The sequence below is a fragment of the Filicampus tigris genome, chromosome 2 (assembly GCF_054856515.1).
Source record: "Filicampus tigris isolate MCC_2025a chromosome 2, RoL_Ftig_1.0, whole genome shotgun sequence".
NCBI lineage: Eukaryota > Metazoa > Chordata > Actinopteri > Syngnathiformes > Syngnathidae > Filicampus > Filicampus tigris.
In genome coordinates this window covers 25,212,691-25,240,088 of record NC_141218.1, presented here as the reverse complement: position 1 = coordinate 25,240,088, position 27,398 = coordinate 25,212,691, and the positions used below count along the sequence as shown (strand labels likewise).

General features: G+C 42.1%; 1 protein-coding gene and 1 long non-coding RNA gene across 6 annotated transcripts; one reads left to right on the top strand and one right to left on the bottom strand.

The window, feature by feature from the left end:
• Positions 1-129: 129 nt before the first annotated feature.
• LOC147151894 (neuronal acetylcholine receptor subunit alpha-3-like) lies at positions 130-27,367 on the bottom strand. Of its 4 annotated transcripts, none has more exons than XM_086020539.1 (7): positions 27,114-27,367; positions 8,878-9,017; positions 8,750-8,794; positions 8,532-8,641; positions 7,800-8,007; positions 6,707-7,693; positions 130-2,766 (listed from the first exon to the last, which is right to left on the bottom strand). In XM_086020539.1, exons 1-7 carry the CDS (start codon positions 27,169-27,171, stop codon positions 2,641-2,643), a joined length of 1,674 nt encoding a protein of 557 aa, XP_085876665.1. In that variant the 5' UTR covers positions 27,172-27,367; the 3' UTR covers positions 130-2,640. The 4 variants fall into 4 exon arrangements, with proteins under 4 accessions (XP_085876665.1, XP_085876657.1, XP_085876683.1 ...); XM_086020531.1 differs by lacking the exon at positions 27,114-27,367 and adding an exon at positions 10,072-10,405; XM_086020557.1 differs by lacking the exon at positions 27,114-27,367 and adding an exon at positions 9,885-10,404.
• On the top strand, positions 10,522-23,961 carry LOC147151895 (uncharacterized). Of its 2 annotated transcripts, none has more exons than XR_015084235.1 (4): positions 10,522-10,689; positions 15,586-15,739; positions 15,809-15,871; positions 23,722-23,961. It is a non-coding gene; the product is annotated as an uncharacterized LOC147151895 (long non-coding RNA). The 2 variants fall into 2 exon arrangements; XR_015084233.1 differs by lacking the exon at positions 23,722-23,961 and adding an exon at positions 18,307-18,654.
• Positions 27,368-27,398: the final 31 nt, after the last annotated feature.

Below are 27,398 nucleotides of genomic sequence, written 5' to 3'. Positions count from 1 at the left end.
TGTTATGTGATGCATGAAAAAGTTAATGGGGTTGATAAAGTGTTTTCAAGAAGAGATTCCTGATATTACTGCGGACTTTGCTTTTCTACCCTTTGCTTTCTTCTTACACAAAACTCCGACAACCTGAGAAACATTTTTCCCCCAAAGTTTAATTTCCATTATGTTATACAAAGTGTCTCCATACATGGGTTTCTTGCTCTGCAGTAAATTCCGCCGTGATAATTCCATTCGTTGTGACGATGAGGCAAACCAATACAAAGCCATAGCCGTATCTCCTGTTCACAGTCCATGCATTTCTCACCTGTATTCCACAAACATTCCTACAAGGATACATAAGGTGTTTTAAAAAGAAAGAAACAACAGGCAGAGTTTCACATGATCCAGCTGTCAGAGAAAAGTAGCTAAATATGAAAGATCATGCTGTCACTTTCTGAAAAGTGCATTGTCTCTCTATAATACTGTACTACCTTTATATTAGCACATCATTCTGTCTTCTATTCTGGTGTTCTAAAGACACTGACTATGTTTACACTGACTATGTTTACATGCCGTCAATATTCACGTTAAGGTCAAAATTCTGGTTTGTGAAACATTAGGAATAACCCGTTTACATGCGTGAGCACAAAGTTACCCCACACAAGATAATCGTGATCAATTGGAATATCCCCATCTAAAATGGGGCGTACGGACATCATGATGCAAATAGACATCATTTATTTTCACCCGTCAATAAATGACATTATATTCATGTGTTTCCCGACACTAATAAAGTAGCCGTTTCCTCCTCACTCCAAAAATGTGGTTCTGTGCTGCGTCTGAGTTTTGTCAAGTTTGTTTATCTCTGCTTGTATATTTCCGGTGGGTTGCGTGCCAGATGCCGCGCATACAAGTAGTTTCTGGGCTCGAAAGACCAAGATGACTTGCAAATAGAGCATGCGTAGAACACAAACCAATGTTCCGTTCAATGGATGTATTCCCATACGCATTTTTCTGACCAAATATTCGGGTTAGAAAAAGAGTATCCCAGGGATCTTATTTGGGTGTTTACATGGACTTGCTTATCCGGACTATTGCTAATATTCAGTTTTTGAAAGTGTTATTGACTGCATGTAAACATAATCAGTTGTGCTCTATTCAGTAATTAGTTGATATGCACTGTTTTTCTTAAAAAATATTTTGAGTTGACCTTATACATGTGTGAATATATAAGAAAATTACAATAAATAACATTTGAAATACAGTATTTACTGTGCTTGATTTGAACAATTATCCCATAAAGAGAACACCATGGCTGGTAGAGGGCTAACTGTACATGAAAAGTACTCAGCCCTCTTGACTCATACATCTCATTTGAGTGCTCTGTTATTCAGTGACAAACATACAGTTTTTCAAGATACGGGCCGCGGTTCTGCGGATTTTGTGCTTGGATTTGCGAGCAAAAATTTAAGATACAAGCACCTTATGGTGGCAGTGAACTCAACTCTGGGGTATAACGGTACACGTGGGTGTATTAATACGTTTCGGTATGGCATGTTCGGTTTGATCCACTTGCGTTCGGTTCGGTCCACTTATTAGTGCGAGCTTATGCACGGGCGCTATTGACTGTTGCCTGCGGGAGAGGAGAGTGGCGGCACAAAAGTAAGAGCCAGAAAAGAGCCAGAGCTCGAAGGTCCCAGCGTACACCGCGGTCTCCTGTTTGGGATCATTCTGGCCGTTTTGATTGACAAGGAACCAGGTTCACTCTCACAACCGCTCAAACGCCTATTTGGACTTGCGGCCATTTATGAAAAAGCCAAAAGACAGAAAACTCCAACCATGCGGAGACTTGCGCTGATCACAAAAATAATGTTTGTTGCATTTAAAACAATCACATAGCAAAAATGTGGCAAAATGTTTTGATTCTTTACATTCTATTTAATTACGCCGTAAACTATCTGGTTTTATGAAGTAGAATGTCATTAAGTGCGATTTTCTTATTAAAAAATGCAAGCATTTTGTTCCGTTTTTTGGGAGGCTGAAACGGATTAATGACATTTCCATTCATTTCAATGGCAAATGAAGATGATTTGAGAGAATGGGTTGAGTTATGATTATAATCACGGATGGATCAACCTCATATGTCAAAGCAACACAGTATATAGGATTAAAACGCGTGATAGGTCTGGAAGATCTATGAAATAACACATTTTAGCATTGAAATATCAGACTGGTGGGCAAATCCTATGCAGCAATTCTGACCACAGTGATTATACAGTACTGTACCATAACAACAACTGAGAGGACATATTGAAAGAAAATACATGGAAAAAGAAGAACGACACCATGTGCCTCAAGGAAGACAAGCCGACATTCGTGGCATTTGAGGACAAAATCATCGAAAAGGAGAACAGATGTTATTTTGTTCCTAACAGTTGTGGGGGTACTACATTAGATGGCTTGCGTGCACATCAGTGTGGTGAGGCACGGGGTGACTCAGGAATTCTGGGTAAGTCAAGTGCAGGGATGTGCCATTGACGGCGAGAGGTGATGACTGACGAGTGCCGGGGAGGAACAAGAGAAGGGAAAGAAGACAGTCCAACGTGTCATGTGAAAGACCTGCGGAGAGATTTTTCACACAGTGGTGACCAGCAAAAGTGTCATTCATTTAAAAAAACTGATGAGTGGCTGGAGGAAGAGCCCCAGTGTTCCCAGTACACACACCATCACAAACACCCACAGGAAGATCCTGTCAATGACCATGGCGACATACTTCCAGTCGTCTTCCACCTATTGAGGACGAAGAAAGACATTAGAGGCAGCATGTTATGTTGTACTAATACATACTCATGAGATACACCAATAGAAATTATCATCAATGATCATATTATATTTGATTACAATTAATGCCTACGTATTCACAGTTCAGCATTCGCCTGTTCACTGAGTTTTTTGGGAAACCTATCCTCCGTTATTTGCTGAAAAACTCACTTGTTGTGTACTGTTTATGTGCTTCAGCCAAAGCCATATCTAATATAAATGTATTGCCTTAGTGCCATCTGATGGCAACTTGTGGCCAAGCAATTATGGTCAAGCAAGTGGAGGACCTTCATTTAATCAGGCCATAGCCTTGTCTAAAAAGTGCTTTGCCACTATCTTGTGGCACCTACAGGCAATTTGGGCTTTTTTGGGTAGGTGTCAATTACTCGCAGAGCGTGGCCCCATTCCCCATGAATAGGCTAACACTGTATACTACTAGTCTGGCCAAAATCACATCAGAAAGAATTTATGGACTACTTGGACCAGGTCTGTGACTTACTTCCTATTCCGTCAGCCACCATTTTGCTAAAGACCCCATTCTCCAAATGCAGTGGAGACAAAATTAGACTGAGGGTTTTTTTTTTGCTACTTGTGTGGAGCACACATTTCGGCAATTATCAAATTAATTGTACTGCTAAAGGTTGACGGGATTTAATCACGTACCACTGTTGTTTAAATGGAACAACTATGCCAGCAGGTTTGTTGCCTGAGAGTTTGACAGAACAAGAGACAAATACCTACGTTAACAGCGTAAACTAGGTTTCCATATAATAAATTGTGACCACAATAGTCGAGCTCTGGGGGATCTAATTTTGCAAGATCTGTGTCGGACAAAGGTGGGGGTGTCAGAATGGCAACAAATGACATGTTCCATTCAATGTGCTTGAGGGACAGCATCTTTAGGCAAGCAGTGGAACCCAATCTCACTATTATGGCGATTCAATCCTGTCCAAAAAGGTACACAGCAATGCTCATTTGAGCCATCCACCATCTTATGGAACTTTAAAGTATCCTTCACATTATACAGCATTTAATCATGTTTCTGTCCATTCATTTTCCTGCTCTTGTCAGTGCAGCAGGAAGTTAACCAGAACCTCATTGGCCGATCAATGGCGAAATTGAAAATACGTCACGGACCTGGTACACGAACAAACCTGGATCATAATACCATGACAAGTTGATATATTCTAACATGTACATTTTATAAAGTGGAACCTCATTAAGTCGGATATTGCTAAACCTGACTCACCATTGAGTGTCTTGTTTGTATACTTAAAAAAGGTAAACATCTTCATGAGAGTTAAGAATGTTGAAATGTCACTGAGAACATTTCCATCAAATGTTTTCGAGGGCAACAGTTTGATCCTGGCATGCATTATTTCCATCTCTACCAGTGTGCCGTACTGAATTGCGTTCAACTTGCACCTTCTGTAATAGCAGAGATAGTCCTGCATCGAGCCAATCTCCTCCTGTGAAACTGGAACAATACACGTGGACCAAATAAATGTCAAGCTATTGAGGTGGCTGCACATGTAAGCGTACAATTTGTTTTCTAGCTACAGCATATTGCTATTAGGTCAAAACATGTTTGCGTGTGTCTGCATGTGTGTGTTTGCTCTGGTATACTCTTTGATCATTCAGGTGTGTAGAATCGGATGATGGCTGCTGTGGCCATAATGCTATTGTTGTGCCCAAAAGAGGAGCCTGCATGGCTATTCTTCACAGCCAGATCACGGCGTTACAAAGAAAAGATGGCGCAACAAACATATCAGGCCCATCCAGAGTGTGAGGATGAGATAGGAGAAGCCCTTCCAACAAGAAGCTTTCCTCTCCTTTTATAGCCCAATGTTAACACTCTCAGTATAGAGACAGAGTAAAGTACACTGAGGTTTGACTCAATGTGTATCTTTCTGGTTTTCTAATGTTGTATAGACCAGAACTTGAGAATATATTTGTCCTCTGGCTCAATGATGTTGTTGCTTAAATCTTTTAGGAGGGTGCTATCAAAAGGTCCCTCATCCCTTAAAAAGCATGTGGCATAAGTACATGTCTTTGAGAATTACAATATGGGCTTCACATGTACAGAGGAAATAAGAAGTCTACACACCCCTGTTCAAATGCCAGGTTTTTGAGATATACTGTAAAAGCATGAGTCCAAGATACAACATATCATTTAAAAAAACGTTTTCTGCTGTACAACAAAATGAAAAGACATTTTCAAAATGGGAAGTGAAAAGAACAGAAAAAATGTGGTTACATAAGTATGCATGACATCTGATGACTGGGATTTGACAGTGTTCAGAATTAACCACTTATGTTCAAACTGGTAATTGACATTATTTCAGTTGCTTATTTTACTTCCCCTCTCAAAAATATTTTTTTTCAGTTGAGCTGAAGAGAATACATGTAATGATTTATCTTGGTCTCATTTTATATCACAAAAAACAGGCTTTGAAAATGGGTGTGTAGACTTTTTATAGCCACTGTATCCTCCAGGTCTTCATTTGGACATCACTTATGCTCCGTTTCCATTGTACCGCTTCTATCCTGAAACAGGCTGCTTTTTCCCTGTGTGGTCGCTTTTCCATTACACTTTTTCAAAGCCGAGTGATTACAATGAAACCCTTCCACAGAATTTCTTCCAATCTGTTTCTAGAACGCAGGGCAAGGAGCGCTGTGACGTCAACTGATTGGCCGACGCATGGCTGTGGCTGTGTCCAAATGTGCACTCTATTCCCGATACAGGAAGTCATCAATTTACAAACGAGTTCCGTTCCTAGACTGGTGATGTAACCCGAATTTCCGCGTATGTCGGATTTCACAGTGAGTCGAAATTTACGTCAAAATACTTAGTATAAAAATTTTTAAAAATACATTAAATTAAAAACATAAGATGCTGTACTTAGCATTACTGCTGAGAGGTGGATGGAGAAGAAGGAGAGGAGGGCGAAAAAGGCAAAGATACTGCCGGCACGCAAACCAACATGACCGAAGCACAGCACAAAAGCACACTTTTGGAGCGAGGAGGAAAGCGGCTGCTTCATTCCTGTGGTGAGTGACAAGTGTTTTATTGACGTGTGTCGCCGTTCACAGTGGGTTATTCAAATGCCGGAGCAACTCTGTCTCTGAACTCTGTCCGCTCAATCATGCAAACAGGTTAATCAGAATATTTCAGAAATCGGAAGTTTGACCTTAAACCGAATATTGACTGCATGTAAACGTAGTCACTATGGTGCTGGGGACAAAATGGATGGAGGAACGTCGTAGGTCGCGTACGTCGGAATTCGAGGACTGCCTGTATACAGTAGTGCACTTAAGGGGTTATGTCATTTTGTAAGGGTGTCCGAATGTCCAAAAATGTAATGCACTCAAATTACCCATAATGCACAAGGTCTGCAGAAGCTGCATAACGATGCTGATCATTTGAATCAGGTGGGTTGCAGCAGGGTGACATCTAAAACATGCAGGATACCGGCTCTCGAGGACCGGAATTGCCCATCCCCGGGTTAAGGGATAAATAAGGGTGTACTTTCGGACACAGCTTCAGTCATTTCTTTAAGCAATGAGGCAAGGAACTCCACTGCACACTTCCATTTCCTGGTTTTAAGCGAGTGAGAGACAGCCAGCCACTGGCTACCGCCAAGTCAGAAAAATACATATAGGACACAACCATACTTAACCATACAGTGGTACCTCTACTTACGAAATTAATTGGTTCTGGAAGAAATTTCTTAAGTAGAAAATTTTGTAAGTAGAGACGTGTTTTCCATGTAAATGCCCTAATCCGTTCCAAGCCCCCCAATATTGGGACATAAATGTTTTCTAAAGCATAAAAATGCATCAAAACATGTAACAAATACATGTAGTATGAATAAATGATACACAAACTGAGCACTGTATTTGATCATACCTCTTTGGCTTTGTTGCGAGTCCTCATGTTCTCGGCGATGTACTTCACGCTCTCAATGGCCTGCTTGACCTCAGGCGAAATGACAGAGAATGCCACGACGGCGTTCACTTGAGAGGGGGAGTTCAAGGCCCTTGGCAGTTTGGGCAGCTCTGACTCTGGGGGTCTCTGTGTCTGAGGGCCCTGAGATGAAGGGGGCACCTTGGCAGGAGGGACAGGTGTGGGAACTTCCTTGCCTCTGTAGGGACATCTTCTGTTCATATCCCGCTTATTGTCACGGTTCATATCCCCATACTCGATACAGTTCATGGAGCCGCCGACTGAGGAGGCCCCTCCTCCGCCTGCCCCACCATCCAGCGGTGGGCAGGCCACGCCCCCTGTGATACCTCCAATGCTCACACTTCCTGAGCCGCTTCCGACACTGTTCTTTCTCTTTTTGTTCGCTCCTCCTCCGGTCCCCGCTGTGATGCTGGCAGTAGACGAGCCGCCTTGATCGATCGGCCGCCTCATCAGCATGACTCTCGGCAGCACCCCGAGGAACACGGACCTTACCCACTCGGGCATCGTGTGAGTCATGGGGGTGCGGTAGTGAACATTCAGCACGAACACGGTGATGACAATGCTGAGCGTGACAAAAATCATGGTGAAGAGGAGGTACTCGCCAATCAGCGGGATGACGAGCGACGTGGAGGGGATGGTCTCCGTGATGACCAGCAGGAACACAGTGAGGGACAGCAGGACAGAGATGCAGAGGGTGACCTTCTCGCCGCAGTCGGATGGGAGGTAGAAGACTAGCACGGTGAGGAAGGAGATGAGAAGGCAGGGGATGATGAGGTTGATGGTGTAGAAGAGCGGCAGGCGGCGGATGTAGAAGGAGTAGGTGATGTCTGGGTAGATCTCCTCGCAGCAGTTGTACTTGATGTCGTGCTTGTAACCGGGTGCGTCGATGATCTCCCATTCTCCGCTTTCCCAGAAGTCCTTGAGGTTCACCTAGATCACAAATTTGAATTAAACGGAAGCCACACGTTGTTTTAAGTGCATATGATGTGACACAAGATGACCGCATTGTCATAATAAAATTTGGGGATCTTCACACCTTTGACCCAATGAGCACCAGGTCGATCTTGGCCTTGTCATATGTCCATGAGCCAAATTTCATGGAGCAGTTCTGGTAGTCAAAAGGGAAGTAGGTGATGTCCATGGGGCAGGAGGATTTAAAGATAGCCGGAGGAACCCAAGTGATGGTTCCATCAAACTTCAACAGAGCCTTGGTCTTGTCCTCCACCAGAAAATCCCCCACAGCACTACAAGAAAGCATATCCAAGAAACCCAGATGTCATTTCGTGTAAAGCTCTTCACAACATTTAAATGGAAATGTCAGCACACGGTGAGCTAAATATGCAAATTAGACCTTTTGTTTATTAAAGTGCTTTAGTAGAGTAAATCCACTTCAGCAGACAGAATAAGCATGCGATAACAGATTATTATGTGATCTAATCAGGGTAAAATCTGTTGTGTCTAAAAATGGATAATGAAAGGCATCACCCCTCTCTCATTTTGCAGCCTAAGTTGAGACATGTGACAACCATGACACGGCCTAGAAAATTTGCATTCCCCATAATTTCAGTGTAACGCCATTCACCAAAAATTAGACTCACAGAGGCATACCGGTAGTTCCAGTCTTCTTATAAGTGGGTGCATCAACAACATAAATACATGCAGTGAGCCTTAAGTTATCAATTAGTTCTCTCTCCAGGTACGTAGTCCAATGTATTGTCATGACAAAGATGATTTAAAAAAAACAGACCAACTGATGAATCAAACCTACTTGTTGTATAAAACAATGTCTGGCCTCCAGATCTTATTGGATGGAACTCGGATGAACTCAATTCCGTCATACTCAACTGGTGCCCATCTTAGTTTGTAGTCATTCCAAACCTAGACAGCAGAAAAAAATAATAATAGCCCAAATAAATATTTTGGTCACAGGATTACTTGTCAACAATCAGGAAAAAACATTAGGGGTGACCCATGAATGCAACTCACATGTCTCAGCCACAGATTGGTTTCCATAATTTGATTCACCTCATCCTGACAAGAAAATAATTGTTACGTAACCTTGTAAAACATATTTTTGCTTTTTCTTCTCAAAATGATGTTTAAGGTCGGCTTACCACTTTGACCAGTTGGGATATGGACACCTCAAACTCCACCGTGACCGGATCAGACACATTCTCCACTGGTCGGATGAACTGGTTGTACCTTCGGAATAACCTCCGAAATAAACGGTCCTCTGCTTTGGATGCCAAACAGCCTAATGAAAGAAAGTCAAAGACAAACACTTTGAACAGCATTGGTAAACTGTATGTAGAAAGATGAACATTCACTAAATAAAGTCATGTCAATGCTGTTTTCCACTAGGTGCTAGTCTGTCTCTGTAAATGTGCTTCACCTTCAGAAAAAGAGATCCAAGCAGACGATAATTAAAACAACAAAAGGAAATGATGGATAGTATATAAAAATGGAAACAAACACCATCATTATTGATAGAGAGGCAACGTTTCCACAAGTAATTGAGAAAGACAAAAGTTGGGATAGCACCGTGTTCAAATGTGTACGTGAACCAGAACTAAACCTTAAATTATTGGTTTGACTTTGGGATTTATAAGAGTCATTGAGAAGGGACTCGGGTGTCGAAAGACGTCACGCCAATGAGAGACTGCAAATATCCTTGAAGCCAACGAAAACTACTGTTAAAGACTATTCTAGTCATATAGTGTACGTATGTACATGCACATTGTAAGGCTGGACTGAAGGTCACATTGTGGAAAAGTGCCAGGAGTAACACTGCTGCGTGGGATGGCATACAGACCCCCTCACGCCTGTCCGAGCAGAAAATGTTGCCTCGCTTGGGACAGTGAACACTCACACCACCAGCACACTGCACCAGTGTCCTAACAAAGCCTCCACTTACTGTCTATACAAACATGAGTCATCCACATTAGAGTGATCAGCATCCCTATACATCCCCATTAGCTCCAGCATGATTGATGATGGAAAATATGGAAGACTTGTGAGGTCAACCATCATTTCTTTCACACCAAACCCAAGCAAGCATGCCTTCCCTGACCTTGCATTGTGCACCGAGACACAGTCATGTCGCAACAGAAAATGACCTCACCTCAGCTCAATGTTACCAATACTAGATAATCAATCCAAGCAAACACACAGTAGGCAAATAACAAATTATCAAGCCACATTACTTCAAGGTCGATGCTTCCGCCAAGGCTTTTAAGCTGAGAAATGATGCACACTCAATTCAGCCCCATCCCAAGTACATCAACCTGTACTTCCTGTGCTGTACTAACCACTATATATATGGAGGTCAATGTGCTTCACCGGCAGGGCAACTGGAGCACAACCCCATGTACACGCAAAAAGCTGCATTCACCAAAAACTAAATAAAACATGAAGCTTTCATAGAATATCTTCCTGCAAGGCTTCAAAAGCACCATCGGCGGCATGTTTAAACTCCATTTATTGTATTCTTTTCTGTTTTCTTGTCAGCTTTAATCCTCTTGAAGAGTTCCAGTGTGGAAAAGTGCTGCGTAGGTTGCATTATTGTTCGGCAACATAGTTTGCCAATCTCATAGAAAGCTATTAATAAACAACTCATGCACATAAAGCTGAGTCTACTGAGGGCTATAGTGTCTAAAGTTTAGACAACTTCTTTATGACTTTAAAAGTCATAAAGAAGCTGTGCCTTTATTGCCCTGGGGACTACACGTGAAGGCAGAATGTAGACATCCTACATTAAAGGCTGCAATGTTGTGTGCACATCTGGCTCTTGGCGTGTGTTTCTCCTCTATTCTGACCTGTCCAGGGAAATAACGGAGCTGATTTATTTGAAAAGTTACCTTACTGACACCTCAATTTGAAGTGCACCAAGAAAGATTAAAGTGCAAGACAGAGGGAAAGCTGAGAAGGCAAGTATTTCCATTTAACGTTGAACAAGAATGTCACAGCTCTGGGTGGGGGTTAATCTTCTTGAACAGGCACGTGTGGTCAGGGGAGGAAGAGCCTTGCCTGCATCATAAAGCGTAAAAGTTGAGCAAATAATCATTTAATAAAATTGTTTATTTCAATTTTCTGGTCTGTGCTTTATATTGATTTTCTTTTTGAATCCAACAATGTCCATGATTTCATAGTCCAAATTGCTGAATTTAATTGAATTTCATATTCATATACGTACGGTACAGTAAATGGGAGGGACGTGAAATGTGGCAGCAAGCAACATCACCTCGCTTGTGATTGTGCAATCCCTTACTAACTGGATTGTGGAGGCTTGTTTTGGCAAGGGCTTGTTTCTGGCTGTCTTTCCATCTCTAATATTTGCTAATCATATAAAACAGCAGACTAAAAAAGAAAAAAAAAGGGTGAAGCAGACTTAGCAGTAGGATAAGGCAGGCAATAGAGTGGGGCCACCAGATTTCCAGAAGCCCCCCCAAACATCTCAGTTAAAAGAAAGGATTACTCGTAATTACCTTTTCTTAGATTTAAAGCAATTATTCATGTTTTAGTCTCAAATGACATGCTTAAACACACCAGAATGCTTAATCTATCATGTTCGCTTTGACTGCTCCCCCCTTCATTCTCATGTAATGGACTATTCCATCTTCAGGATGGTGTTTCAAACACCAGGTCAGAAAATATCAGTTTACCAGTAGCTACTGCAAGGCTGCTAATTTAATATGAAATACGTCACTGCGTTTCGTTTGTCTGGATCTGATTCACTGCTCCGACATCCATGAACGTCACTGTACTTCACTGGCTCATTGTTGTTGTTCTATCATTACAAATGATAGATACACTAATGATATATATATATATATATATATATATATATATATATATATATATATATATATATATATATATATATATATATATATATATATATCCTGAAAACTTGTCGTGGAACACAAATCAAACAATTGCAAAATTGCTATATTGAGTGTTGCAGCCGAAATAATGTGATATGTAAGGCATACATATTGGGTTAACAGTCAACAACTCAACAACAACAAAGTATGAAGATGTTCAAAAATGTTCTATTGTTTTAATGTATACATTTCACGACACTAAGGTTGTATTAGTAACATTTTTTTTCTTGATTAGACACATTATATACCGATTTCTTTAACCTGACCGGTGGTTGACTGTTTAGCACGTCCACCTCACAGTTCAGAGGGTCGTGGGTTCGATCCCGGCTCTGGCCTCCCTGTGTGGAGCTTGCATGTTCTCCCCGTGCCTGCGTGGGTTTTCCCCGGGTTTCCTCCCACATTCCAAAAACATGCTTGGTAGGTTAATTGGACACTCGAAATTGCCCCTAGGTGTGATTGTGAATGCGAATGTTTGTCTCTGTGTGTCCTGCGATTGGCTGGCAACCAATTCAGGGTGTCCCCCGCCTACTGCCCCAAGACTGCTGGGATAGGCTCCAGCACGCCCGCGACCCTTGTGAGGATAAGCAGTATGGATAATGGATGGATGTTTAACCTGACAAAGGTGATTTTATTGTTTTCTATTTCTGCTTCTGGGAAAAGTTGGTATATAGAAAAATGGCTTTCCAGAAGTTTCCTGGGGTCACTGGAGAGGCGAGCTGAGTCTTCCGGAGTAATGAAACAGTCGCCCTCCGGGGACACTTGTACAATCTCAATGCCCGGTACCTGCTTTTAAAACACTCGGTGCACTCCCACAACCTTGCCTAAGCCTCTAATTGGGTGAGGGGAAAGCAGAGCAATTATAATCAGTCAATTAATTGGACCTTGTGTTCACCGTTGAAAAATAAGTTGAGCTATTTTTTTTTTACGCCGGAACTTTGATTCTCATTATGCCCTCTCCCACAAAGTACATAAGTAGTGATTAAAAAAAAAAAGTTAATTATAAGCTTTGGCCTCAGTTGACCCTGTGTCCAACTTTTACATCATGGAACACGGTGGCATATTATTTCAGGCTTTTAGAAGGAGAGGTTTGGTTTGTGAAACTCCCAAGATAGTATTCATGAAGGCACGTGTGACAGCAACACAGTCGGTGGTAAAACATTCATGACTTTAGATGCTTTATGAAGATTTCATAACAGCTCAACGTGATTTACTGTGACTGAGATCCAGATAAGATCAAGAACAATTTAAACACTCTAAAAAAGGGTTTGAAGGGGAAGGGCAGCATAATATCAGGGAAATATGTAAACTGACATTTTCAGGTTACTTTTAATTGAATTAAATGAAACCAGAGAGTTCTTTCAGCATCTCAACATGTTAAATGGAAATTCCCATGATTAAGTGTGCTTTCACACCTAGGGGCTTTATTTTCGTAGATGCATCCCGTGTAAAAACTGGTACATCCTGTCGGTGCAACTTTTGGTTAGTGTGTTTGGGAATTTGGTAGACCATTCTGGGTGTTCCAGCAGATATAGAGCTTTTTTTTTTTTGCATGCCCCTGGCACACCTGACAATTTAGTGACAAAATACAATGATCCGGAGGGTTTGATGCCTGGTGTTCACATATTTATGAATAAAAGTTGCATTAGACTAATTGTCTCCCGAGCGTCGGTGTGAGACGTGGTCTGAGCAGGGGGAAGGTTTAGATTTTCTGTCACTAAATTGTTATGGCACCTGGCACACCTCCAACGACACTCCCTACACCGAAAAAAAGATCCTTTGGATTTACTTAATTTGACCGTGTACATTGGTTGCACATGATTAAAATGTAGTAAACCTATGTAAGTTTCACGTGTCTTGCTCAAAAACAAACAAATTATATGTATCACTTTAACACATTTTAATAGTGTGCAACCGAAAGCCAAATTGGCAAATACACACAGAAAGCCTTGCATTGATACGAAAATCAGGATCCGCCGAAATCTACTCCAAGGCGCAGATGCACTGGAAATTAGAGCTGCTAAAAGTTGACTTTCTATGGTCTAAATCAATTGATGGGTATGCTTCTCCACACCTCTAAAATTGTCCATCATTGTTATTGTGAGTCTCCGGCCTCCCTGTGTGGAGTTTGCTTGTTCTCCCCGTGCCTGCGTGGGTTTTCTCCGGGTACTCCGGTTTCCTCCCACATTTCAAAAACATGCATGCTAAGTTGATTGGACTCTCTAAATTGCCCCTAGGTGTGATTGTGAGTGCGGATGTTTGTCTCTGTGTGCCCTGCGATTGGCTGGCAACCAATTCAGGGTGTGCCCCGCCTACTGCCCCAAGACAGCTGGGATAGGCTCCAGCACGCCCCGCGACCCTTGTGAGGAGAAGCGGTACAGATAATGGATGGATGGATGGATGTTATTGTGAGTGCGATTGGTTGTCATGGAGTATGTGCCGTGTGATTGGCAAGTGACCAGTCCAGAGAGTACCTTGCCTATCTCGCCCAACGTCAGCTGAGAAAGGCTCTGACTCATCTACAACCCCCATGTGGATGAGTGCTATCCAAAATGGATGCATGGATGACACCTGTTCCTGGAAAATAGTGCATTTACTAAACTACAGCTAAGTGTGTACGGTTTCCCCTCAAAGCCTTGTCAAAACTGCTCATATTTCTCAAGCTCAGACTGAATAATCACAGACAATTTTGTTCATCAAAATGAGCCTGACAGTAACAGACGTGAACGTGATGACAATGTGACCAAGTCTTTGTTCTCGGGCGAATGAAAACAAGTGGAGCAGTCACGCACGTTCGGCCTCAAATAGCCACTATGATTGAGAATTAGCCAGTGTGCCTCCATATCTCATGGCTCCAGGAACCCAAAGAGCCAAAGCCTGTGGGAGGCTCTTTGATCAGGCATGTGCTTAACAGGATGAGGCTGGGAGCAAGTGCTGGACACTCTGAAGAAACTAATTACACTCCAATAATACACGCTTGACAGTGGATGTGTGTGTAGGTGTGTGAGCACGTGGGTGGGTGTGTGTGTGGGGGGGGTGTGTGTGTGTGTGTGTGTGTGGACAAAAGGAAAAGTGGGAGAGTGTCACCAATGAAGAGGTTTTGAGGCTTTTTGATGTCCTGCTTGTGACATGTTGAACGATGTAAAAGTGCTTCGACTCACTCATTTATACACATGCTCCGAGGCTTTGTGCACGGGGGTTCCTATATGCTCCTGCGTGTGTGGTTTTTTGTGTGTGTGTGTCTGTGCGTGCAACACGCATTCTCTCACCTTTGCCTCGAACAGCATGTGATTTTTGTTTCACTGATGCATGAAATCCAGTGGCCTATTGCTCGCATGCTTTCATCTCTGAGGATGTGGGAGTTGATGTCTGACGCACTGCGGAATCTTAATTTCTCATTCAAAGATGACATGCGTAAAAGCTAAAAAATACATTTGGGACTAGGAAAAAATGTAGGTTGTGTTTTGTGCAATGATCATGCTGATTAATCAGCATCTAGATATGCCAAACCTTTGAGGTGGATGGATTATCTCGGCAAAGGAGAAGTGCTCACCAACTCAGATTTAAACAGGGGTGTGAACAGCATTTGACAGAAATACACATTGTGTGCATATAGATTTTGGTTTTTTTTAACATATTTAACTCTGTAGCACTTTGAGATTGCTGAAATATAAAGTGCAATAGAAATCCAATGTATTATTATTATTATTATTTTCGAAAAGCTTTAGCTCATGAAAAATGGGAACAAAAACAGAGGTGTTTCATTCTTTTATTCAGTGTATTTCATAGTCTACTGGCTTTTACCCCCCAAAAATCACATTGATTATATGTATAGAGGCCTCTAACACTCAAGTATTTCATATGATACGTTTGGCTTCATAGGCTTTTAACTTTTGAGATCATGGAAGACAACCCTCATTTTATATGAATATGTTTTGCCAGGTGGAAGCGTGCCCCTGTTCTGCATGTGCATTGATCAACTCTGCAAAAAATTTGCATAAGTCACGTGAAGTCACCCTGTATAGGATAAGCGGTTTGGAAGATGACATGACATGACATGACACGTGAAGTCATACAATAAGTAAGGTCAGATCAGGTAAGAAACCAACACATGACACAGAAAAAGACAGATGTACATTTTTTTTTTTGTGTGTTTCATCTCCAGTGAACATGTGTTGGATGATTTGAGCAGTTAGAGAGCCAAGAAGCCTTCCAGGTATAATGTGAGGCAAGTACAGCGGTGGGTGCAGGGGAGGGCGGTTGGTGGATCATTAACACAACACAGAAAGATCTCATGATGGACAAAGCCAAATGTGACTAAGTGGGGGTCAAAACACAAGGTCATCAAAAGCTGTTAGATTCGTTGCACGCCAGTGTCATTAGAAACAGACAATTATGAACATTTTTGTCTGCTTTTGCAGACATCAGCAATTAGCAATCATCACATTCTTATGACCTATTGGCCCTTTTGCATTTGTATGAGACAGAGCAGGTTATTATTTTGTAATTGGCCATTTATTATAGTTATTATAATCCCACGAGGATATATTTAATGGCGTACATTGGGGCCTCTAAGGTCAGACACAAGCCATTCTGGGATGCTGGTCAGCCTCGATATGATGGATTTCTAATTTGCCTTAAAGCGGAAGTCAAATTAAACATATTTTTTTCAAGAATATGTTCCCAGCAGGCCCACTAGTTGAAACACTGCATTCTGATTAATTTTGCGTTGTGGAATATAAGTTAAGCAGCAAAATGCACTCGTTTTTAGCCATCTCTGGGGGCGGCCATTTTGTCTTCTGTCGACTGAAAATAACAGTACAACTGCTCACAATGACCAATCACGGCTGACCTGTTTTCTGAATCTGAGCCATGATTGGTCGTTGTGAGCAGTTGTGCTGTCATTTTCAGTCGACAGAAGACAAAATGGCCGCCCCCGGAGATGGCTAAAACGAGTGGCTTAACACTTATTGCACAAACGCAATATTTATCAGAATGGCCTGCTTCAACTAGTGGAATTGCATAGAACATAATTTTGAAGAAAAAAAATGTTTGCGTTGACTTCCGCTTTAAGGCTGCAAAAAGCACCACCAAAAAAAAAAAAAAATTAATTTGCTGTACAGGCAATGTTTTTGTTTGTTTGTTTGTTTAGCATTTACCATTAACCATGTTTACCATTCTTCACTGTCATCCACATGTTAAAAAAAAAGCGAACCAATGTTAATATTGAAACATAAAAGCAATAACACACTTGTCGGAACGTTAAGGACAAATTACAAAGGCCTAGTGCAAACGTGCTCCACAGGGTTGAAGTGAAATGAACCACTACAACTTGGATGACTTTTGAGACATAATTGTCATTTTAATTCTGCAATGACACATTTTACAATGTACAATGTCAGCTATACATCAAGATGTTATAGTCACTGTGCAGATGCATGATGTTACTCTTCGATTTATGGTTACAAAGTTTCAGGGGTCCTTGGTTTACAACGGACCTAGGCAGTTGTACGTAAGAGGGAATAATGCTGTAGACTAACCAATGCTAAAGCAGTAGTAAAGTCCTAATTACAGCATACACAGTATTTGTATGGAAAATATTTCTATAGGACATGAATATAAAACAGTCAAATAGAAAAGCATAAGTATGGCAGCAGAGTGTGCCTTCTTTTACAATGTACAGTATATAGCTATACTCTATAGCTATACTATATCTTAGACTATATGTATTCTTGCCAAACCTCAGCTCGAAAAGTAAATAAACGATTGCCTATATGCCGAATGAGAGCCCAGTGTGTAGAAAAAAGGCACACTTAACTCATTCAGCACCGGACCTTTTCAGACCCTCTGCGAAATGACATATAAATATGTCAATGGGAATGAGTTATGACAATGAAAAGAGAGACCCAACTATAGTGTTTGTATACAAACATCCATCCATTATTTCCTATACCGCTTGCTCGGGTCGTAAGGCTATCTCAATGGATTTGGGGCTCGAGGCAGGGTACACCCAGGACTATCCCCCAGCCAATCACAGAGCACATATAGACAAACCACCATTGACACATTGACACAATTCACACCTAAGAACAATTTACAGTATATTCTTCAGTTCACCCGAGAAGCCTGTTTTGGGGATGTGGGAGGAAGTACCCACACAAGCACGAACAAAATATGCAAACTCAACAAAGGACATCTTGGATTCAAACCTCCAACCTTTAGACATGTAAGGCAGATGTGCTAACCATTGACAAGTCCATTTTCCATAATATGTGTTTATGTCTTTTATCACAGTCTGTGGCATGATCCCATTTCCAACATCCATTTCCACAAAGCATTTGGATTTTGTGTGTTTGTGTCAGAGTGTGTGTATATAAGCCACACACCAAATGCCCTTTCTCACAATGCAAAAATATATATACTGAATACACCTGCATATGCCAAACCCAATCGCAATGTTGTGTGAGAATCCGCTAGTACTTTTCAAATTATTCAGGACAAAACAATGAAAACATAACTTCCACAACAATACCCACATTATCTACCATCAGCATTCACGGTGTGAGAATCGAGTCATTATCTGACGTCTTGGGACGAGAACGTGTTGCACTTGCAGCTGCAGCTAATGTAGTGAGCACTGCTAATGTCTTCTTGTCTCTGCAGTGCGGCCGAAACAGAGGAGGCGATTACACACAACATTAGAGAATCATCAGTGTTCACATGGGCGTGACCTGACACTATAGGTGGCTGCTAAGTTACAACAGGCAATGGCCTGTGCCACGGGCCTTCATCAGTTTAGCGGATGTAGACTACAAAATAGAGCTTGAGCTCGATCAACTGTTGTCTAATCCTTCTGTGAAAGTCACGCTTACGACAAGGAATAGCGCAATGGAATATCACTCACAGTAGAAGTTGAACTGATGTAACTTTTTGGCGGGAACTCTTGTTTGCTGAAAAACTTTGCTATTTGCTTGTTGTACTAAAACCAAAACAATAAAAAAGTACAAAGTATTGCTTTGCCTTCATGTGGGGCCTCTTGGTGCCAAGGAACTTTGTTGAAATTAATTGAGAATTTCATTTAGACAAAAGTAGTGTTAGGCTGCCATCTTGTGGCATCTTGGTGCCAAGGAACTATAATGAAGTGAGTTAAGGAGTTTCCTTACGACATGCAGTAAGTAGTGTTTTGTTGCCATCTTTTGGCATCGTGACTTTTATTTGGACAGTGTCTTTAGATAAAATCTTTATTTTGGGGGGGTACGTGAATTATTCACATCCTTTCCCTATTCGTAGGACAGCTCTGTCCCTATCCTCCGCGAATAATGGTGCTCTTGAATGCAAGAGACTACTAAAAATATTAGGTTTGTTGACATTATGAAATGGTCCCTTCACAAACAAAACAAATTCAATACTATACAATACACTGAATGTGTGTATGTTCATGTTGTAAGGGCTAGGCTATAATGTTTTTACCGATAATTCGGTACCGGTAGAGTGAGACCTCTTCTTCTGCCTGCAGTTGTAATTCAGAATGTGAGTATGGTCAGCGGAGTGGGTGGGGGTGGGAATGAGGGGTGTCAGTGGCAATAATCATACCACAATTGTGCTAAGCAGATCCTGCAGCCCCCGCATGGGCCTTAAGCCACGCGCAACCACACGCGTTCTCGCTGATTGCCTGTCAGACTTCAATGCAACTTTATTACATCTGGGAGGGAAACCAGAGAGCTGCTTGCTAGCATCAAACTCACGGGAGCATTTAAGTCTGGCGCAAGAGCAAACACGCTTGGTGACGCTGCGATGCAAGGAGACATCTCTTTGCAAGCACATCCAAGCAACACAGGGCTTAGTGTAAACAAAGCTGCTCAAGGGGAGAAACCCAAACCAATGGTGATTTTACATTAAGGGAATTAATTACATTAAAGCAATGCTCCAGCCATCCAGCAGACGGCACTGTGTTGTTTTTTCGTACAAAGTGCTGACCAAATTGTGCAATAAAGGTGTAATTTGTTTTCCTTCAAAGTGTCTTCCACTTCAAAGCACCATGAATTGCAGGGTGCCTCTTGAATGTATAATAAAAATAGTAGAACGTATAAAGATACACACCTCCTTTTGCCTTCGAGGAAATTATGTGGTTGTAATTACTTCACTATGGCATGTGGTAACAGCGTGTCCCATAGATACAATTATTGGGAGGGACATAATCATGGAGTAGTTTATTTATTTATCAATCGTGTGGAACTGACACATCGTATTATGAAGCAATTTAGGTTTACCCAATTCCCCATTGTGGATTCCTAGTCCTTAAAACAACACACAGCGCCGGCACAGCAGAAAAGGCATCTGTAAAGCGTAAGTGTAACGACATTAATATTGTTTCTGTCCTTTGTTTAACGGGTGCGGCAACCAGGACCTTTGTCTCAAGTTGACAAGGAGACCGTGACAGATTTTTTTCCTCTTCTTTTTCCAAAATTGTCCAAATGAAATAAAAGAATAACCACAACCTTCTCTTGTATCCTTCGACATACATATTAACAGCCAGCTGGATTGCTCCTTTATAGGCAATGTTATTAACGGGCCAATAAAAAAACAGTAAATGAAGATAAAGGGTCAAGCCCAAAACCTACCACAAATCTGTTTCATGCCAGCTTGGCCGGACATCCCTCTAAGCTGCTTCATCAGGCAAACTGCTGTGGGCCGCTAAAACATATTATGCAAGTCATCTGATTTCAATCACTAAATCCTAAACCTTAAGACACTGTCTCATCTTCAATATTGCTGATGTGCACCACAACCAAGTCACAGGCCGACTCTTTTTTTGAATGTCATGCCTGCCAATATTGGCCACACACCTCCAAGCCACTTGAGTCTGATTATTCCGTGGAAATAGCTTGATTCTACTGACTGCAGGTTCAGCGTTTCATCTCTTGTGTTGACAAATTATCCGATCATGGCTGGCAGGACAGGAGACAATACCCTCTGCATCGCACAATTCAGACCCCCACTGTCAGTTTTTCTGTGGGTTTTTTTTTTCAGACTGTTATCTGTACACACAGTAAGCTTCAGAATCATCATAGCCAATGAGGGATTGAGCAAAGAAGGAGAGGGCAGAATCCTGTTGTTTTTGTTTTTTCCCTCAGGTTTTAACCCAAATAACCAAGAGGCCTGCGACGACTCACAGCAGATGTCCTCTTCTTTGCCCTCCTATGTCAGAGTACTAAGTCGATGTCTACTGCAAGTAGTCATTGTCCAGTTCCCTGACATTTTTCCAATTTTGGGGGGTGGGAGGCGGTTGGTTAGCCAGCTGTGTCAAAGCTGTCTAGATGAAGCGCAGCTAAGAGAGAAGTCGATCCATGTGCATGCGTCAAGTTCAAGGCTGTGTGTGATTTGACGACATGCACACCATGACTACAGTGTGACAATATGAAGCACTCAGCACTGCTCCCGAGGGGGAGTACAGCATATTTATTTCTGCACTTAGGGCTTTGAAAGTGAAAAGTTTAAAAATATTTGCACATAAGAAAACATTCATAAGAACTAAAATACTTCTTATCTCTGTGCTGCACTTCTCTCCTGGGAAAGACCTTTTGGGAGCAACTTTTCAACGCAGACGTATTTAGTACGAGCAGTGATTCCCAACAGATGCAGTAACTGTGTACACCCTGTCGAGTTTGAGTGACAGGGTGAAAAAGTGTTGCTAGGGCAACCAGAACAACAAAAGTAACATGATTGCCATTGAAGAACGTTATGATTTATCATCCGGAAAGCATACCTCATGTCAAGCCCGGGCTGTGCTGAATCTTACAAAAGTTGTAATTTGCCCGTACATTTCTGTATATAATCTTACACAGTATCTATATAGAATCTTATAGTGTTTATCGCTCAACGGGGGGGGGGGACTTTGCTCATGAAAGTCGGGCCGAAGTTTGCAGTCGGAATCGCTAACGGACGCTGCGGACAAAATTAACGTACAAAAATTGATATATGGCGTACACAATTTGAAATGATCAAAAAACGTATAAAATACGGGGAAAACGTACAAGTTGACAGGTATGGGAAAGATGCTCATTATGCTCAGGACTTCCTATTCACAAGAGAAGACCACCTCCTGGGAAATAAGCTTCACTCCTGGTCTCATTTGGTACCTTGGCTATTCACGTTGAGTACATGCAGGAGAAGTGTAATTTTGTCAAAAAAAAATATTCAGATGTAGTAACAGGAAGTAAGAGTATATTATATTCATCACATTAAGATCATTAATTAAATGACATGAAATGTGTTCCATCATGTGTGGGTTTAAACAGAGCCGGACATCGCCTAACCATCACGAAGTTCCCGTCTGCATATTTAGCCGCCCCCCCCGTGGTCCTGGTCGGTTTGAGTCGGCGTCGAGAACAGACTTAACCGGTACCACGTCACACGCAGGTGCCGCACACCTGACACGCAGCCAAATAAAGAAAATAAATAAATAAATAAAACAGTGTTGTACACCATTTGGTCCCACAGACGCAATGACATGTGCCCCATATTGTTTTTATTGCACCGATCACCACGCTGTGTGTGTGTGTGTGTCTCTTATTAATGTTTTTATTCAATATGTTTTACTTGTTTGGTGGTGGGTCCGCTTGTGTGGCATCTGCGTGTGATGTGTACATTAAGTTCTCAATGGCGACTGGCGGTCGCCGACGAGGGATGGACTGGGCCCACACGGGTCGGCTAAATATGGGAACTTTGTAATGATTAGGCAATGCCCAGCTCTGGGTTTAAACCACCCACTTACAGGGTCCACTACCTAATGATTTCTAATATTCGTGGTTCCACCCGTTTTCAGTATGCTTTAAATGTAAATAGCTACTTTTGTCACAAGTGGCCTTCCACACCGCTTATCCTGTAGAGTAGGGGTGTCAAAGTCAAATGGACGGAGGGCCAAATAAAAAAATTTGCAACAAGCCAAGGGCCGGACTGATAGAATGTTCATTGAAATTTTTTAAAACGTCCAGATTGGCTCGGATCCTTCGCACCTGCTGATGATGTCACGCTTTAGATTTCTGTAATATATTTCTCTGCCTCTGTGTTTGTCACCCCCCTGGCTGTTGTGTTTGTATGTTCGAAGTTACTAAATAAAAAATAAAATAAAGTACATTACTGCTACTTTTGCGAGGCAGCTCGTACGTCACTTCCGCTTATGACCCGAGAAGAAGCCGCTGCCCGTCTTGTGAAACGAGATCAGCGGAACATTTGCGTTTCTCCTGCCAAACTGCAAACAATTTTCTGTTTGACTCAGGCTGTAAGATTGTATGAACTGTACATAATGTGAGGTAAAACGGAGAGGATCATATGATTGGAATGATGTCTCCAGCTGACCCTATTTTAGAGTGGCAAGGTATGAATGTGGGTGATCCTGTCAGAAAACACAGGCCCGTATTCCACTTGACACATCTATTTATTGTGGTCTGCAACGTCCCTCGTTAATAACACTTAGCGCTCGTGGAGCGTTCAATGCCTGCTCACAATGTGGGACATCTCAGTACTACATCGTATCTCAATGATGAATTAGCAAATGCCAACAATTACTAATAATAAAACAATGTGAGATTTCTAACATGAAGTATTTCTTAATAAAGTGTTTTTTACTCCGAATAACTTTTCATCACAATCCGATTCTGAAAGCCACGAAAAGTAACGTGAAGTCTTCAGTCGGCACATAGACGACCGAAGGACGATCCTCGCAAAAGTAGCGCTAATGTTTGTTATAACAACAGCCAGGGGGTGGCAAACATAGATGCAAAGAAATATATTACAGAAATAGTGTAACAAATTGGGTTAGCTGTGTTGTGGTCGAATTTGTGTCATGCCAAGTTGTTTTGTTTCCGAGGTTATTGAATGCATCGTTCGGCTCGCTGGATGGGAAGGCATGCGAGCGAGAGTAGCGGAGGTGGACGAAGAGGAGAGCCGTTGCACTTTTTTGACTGAACGGTTGTCGTACTGTATGGGTTTCGGCAGAGGGCCCACAGTAGCCGGTTGGACTAATAAAAACGTGATAATTAAACTACGTCTGTGTTCGTGTATGTTTGTTCTGTACAGGGTCGCAGGGAGATGCTGGAGCCTATCCCAGCTGACTATGGGCAAAAGGCGGACTACACCCTGAACTGGTAGCCAGTCAGTCGCAGGGCACACACAGACACCGTCGCTGAGCGGGAACCGATCCCACGCTGCCCGCACACAACTCAGGCGTGTGCGAAACTGCACCATCAGCAACCCATAATAATTATGTCCACTTCAAATGAAATATTTTGAAATACATTTCTGATATGATTAACAGTTGCCGATGCCCTTTCAGTCGTGGATTGAACAGGAAAATCAGCTAAACACAAATTTAAAATGAAAGCACTCACAGGGAGCATGGAGCAGATGCTAACACTGAACGAACCCCAAGGTAAAAGGCCAACCCAAGCTTTAGTTACAGCTCCTGATGTCACTCACTACGCCAGGTCCCTTCATATGTCATTTCACAGTGGGTCTGAAAAAGTCTGGCACAGAATGAGTTTTAAAGACGCATGTCAACACACAAATACTAGAGTGTGTGAGGTGACTTTCAGCTTTATTACAAAAAAAGTTATTTCTTTAGATTATTTTATTATGTTATTATAAAACATGAAACAGAAAAGTAAATGTAAATGATGTGTAAGTGTAATAGATTTTTTTTTTCTTTTTAGTGTGACCATTCTTTGTGGAAAGGTTAGGAAACGATCCTTGACCCGAGACTGGGCTGCTAGCCAGTGGTTGGGGACCCTTGCCTTAGAGCAGGGGCGCCCAAGTCCAGGCCTCGAGATACCCTTATCCAGCCTGTTTTAGATGTTATCCTCTCCTACAGCACACCTGATTCAAATGTTCAGACAGCTCATGTATCAGGTGTGTTAGAGGAGGGAGACATCTAAAACAGGCTGGATAGGGGCTCTCAAGGACCGGACTGAACATCCACTCAGATTTGTCCTTCTCTCTGCTTTGTCGACATCTACGCTGCTCACATAGTTGCAAGGTGTTTGGAGACTGCTATAATCAGTTCTGATGCAGCCTTATAATGTGAAATGTCCCTCTTCTTTGACATGTCATCCCACTGCATTCATTCACATCGCGAGTGATATCTACAAACTGAAATGCAAATGCAATAGTTTAGAGAACATTAGAAGACTATTCGACACAATAGGTTCTGTCAAGCAACAACACATAGCTTTCACGTGGGCTTCTTTCCTCTGCCTAACAATGACCTCTGGCCTGTGCATTTGCAAGGGATCCACAGCCCTGCAGATTGCATCAACATCAACCGTATTTGTATTAACGTGTTGTTTTTTTTACAAACTATAAGCTGCATAGTAGCTCCAGGCATTGAGGTATGGGTATGTTTATATATCTACTGTATATGCTTTCACTGTCCACAACTTTAGAAATAGTTGCATCTGAATGAGTGCATGTACAAAACCTGTGCAACTGCAAGAGAGAAAGGAAATAACAATGTGTCAGTTTGCACTGGATAGCAGGGGCGGAGCTACGAGGTGGCCAAGTGTGGACATGGCCACCCCTTGTCACTCTCTGGTCAAACCCACATCAAGGAAAAGATTTTTAATCCGTGACTTTTCTGCTATTTTCACATGGATAACGCCTTTGATAATCTTTTTAGAGCCCTTAATACTCTACCACAATTAATTTAGCGTAAACGCATACTTCAAGAATACACTTACAACTGAGCCGAAGGCAAACTTGAAAAGAATCTGCTTTCAAATTTCAGTGTGCATTTTATTTCATGAAACCCTGACTGTAGATGGTATGATAAAGAATGATGTGTGTGCACACATCTGGTCACTCCTCAGTGAAGGCCTAGATAGACCAATCTAACGTTGGCTAACTGTGACCAACGCTTACCCCCTGTGGTGTCGGGTAGATTGTCAAGCTGGAAAAATACACCACAACGACAGACAGCAACGTTGTACCTTAAAGTACCTTCTGCGCATGCGTGAGATGTAATACCCTTCCATACCATCGGTGGCAGTAGTCACTATTGCTCATGGTTAGAAAAAGCCAACCGGAAAGCTATTGGCTGGGTGTGGATTCTAAAAACGTAAACAATGCATTCAGCTATAGTTTTCGCTAATGATGAACTCTCCCTACGAAGCAAACCCTCACACTATTGACACAGTATCGTGAAATACTTACATTGTCAACCCTCGCTCTTGTACTTGTAAGAAGATGAAGGCAGCAAAGGCGTGCTCACTATCCGCCTTTGTCACTTCCCGTTTGTGCTCCGTGCGCTGATTTGCTAGCTAACAGCCAATCAGAGAGACCAAATTTCACGCCTCACGACGCCGATTCAACATGCTGAAACGCCCACCAGACGTTTCCTGACGAGGTTCGATGTTACGACGGCGTTTGACGGTGTAATCACACGCCCCAACACCGACGTCAGATTGGTGTATCTAGGCCTTGAGGTGTTGTGTCACCCTGGTCACCCCACTGAAAAATTTCTGGCTACGCCCTTGCTGGATTGTACATAGGGTTGAAAAGGTGTGGAACATTTCTGGCAACTTTCTGGTAAATTTCCATGGGAATTTAAGATGGGTTATTTTGGAAATATTCCAAATTGAAAACTTTCCATGGGAATTAACAGGATAGTGAGAGCGATTGAATGAGAATCATTTTCAAGAGAAAATGTAAACATTTACTTCTATGCCAAATAAAGAGCTCTCCTTGCCCACATCTGAAGGCATTACATTACCTCAATTACTCCATTTTTTTTCTGCTTCATTTGAGCGTCGGCGTAGTAACACAAAATTTTGGCTACCACCACAAAGCAAAAACACAACTAAACACAGCTCATAACTTGAAAAACTCATAATAAATTGGGCCAGTCACAAGATACCACTGTACTTGCATGAAATCTGGTTGTTTTAGTCAGTACTAAGCTAAAATACATTTTTCCCCAACAACACTGTGGAACAACAACAGCAGACCATCAGTTTTGTAAATTCAAGGTTTTACTACCTTTAATTCCCATGGAAAGTTTCCAACTTGGAACTATCATGGAATTTTGCAACCCTCATTATCACTGCATCACAGAGAGGTCTTTCTCATATTTACCTTATAGCCAGCTCCCACCACATTCTGACCACATGATAAATATGATGTTAAAAATTGATTTGTTTTGGATCACCTCATAGACTACTTGTCTTTCCTCATTCCCGCATCTATGACATCCTGTTCAAGTCTGGTTACCACCTAGACAACATCTTAATCTTCCCTATCTAGAAAGAATGCGCTGGACATGGATGCACGTTTAACTTGCTTCTACAAACAAAACTAAAACCGATTCCATCCATTGAAACAGTTGCTAACATATGAACTGGAAGTCGTGTCGTGCGTTTAAATTGCAACTTTTGGGGTTGTTTTTGCTATGTGAGTGCAGCACCATGCAGCGCGCTTACCTTGCGCTGTAAGCAGGACCAGCAGGAGAACGACGCTTGATTTCCCGGGGAGAATCATGGATGCATCGGACAATCTGGGATGTTATTCGGGATTAAAAAAAAAACACGTACTGGTAATTAGATTAGATGTCCGGCCAGTGATTTCCAACCGACGCCAGTCACGATTCAGATTAAAGAACCTTTTTTCTAAGCGCCGCGAAGGAGAGGTTTGGACTCGCGGTGCGCTTCGCCGGACAACTTCGGCGCCTCCCCTCCTTCCTCGCTCCCTCCCTCCTTGGGTCTCTA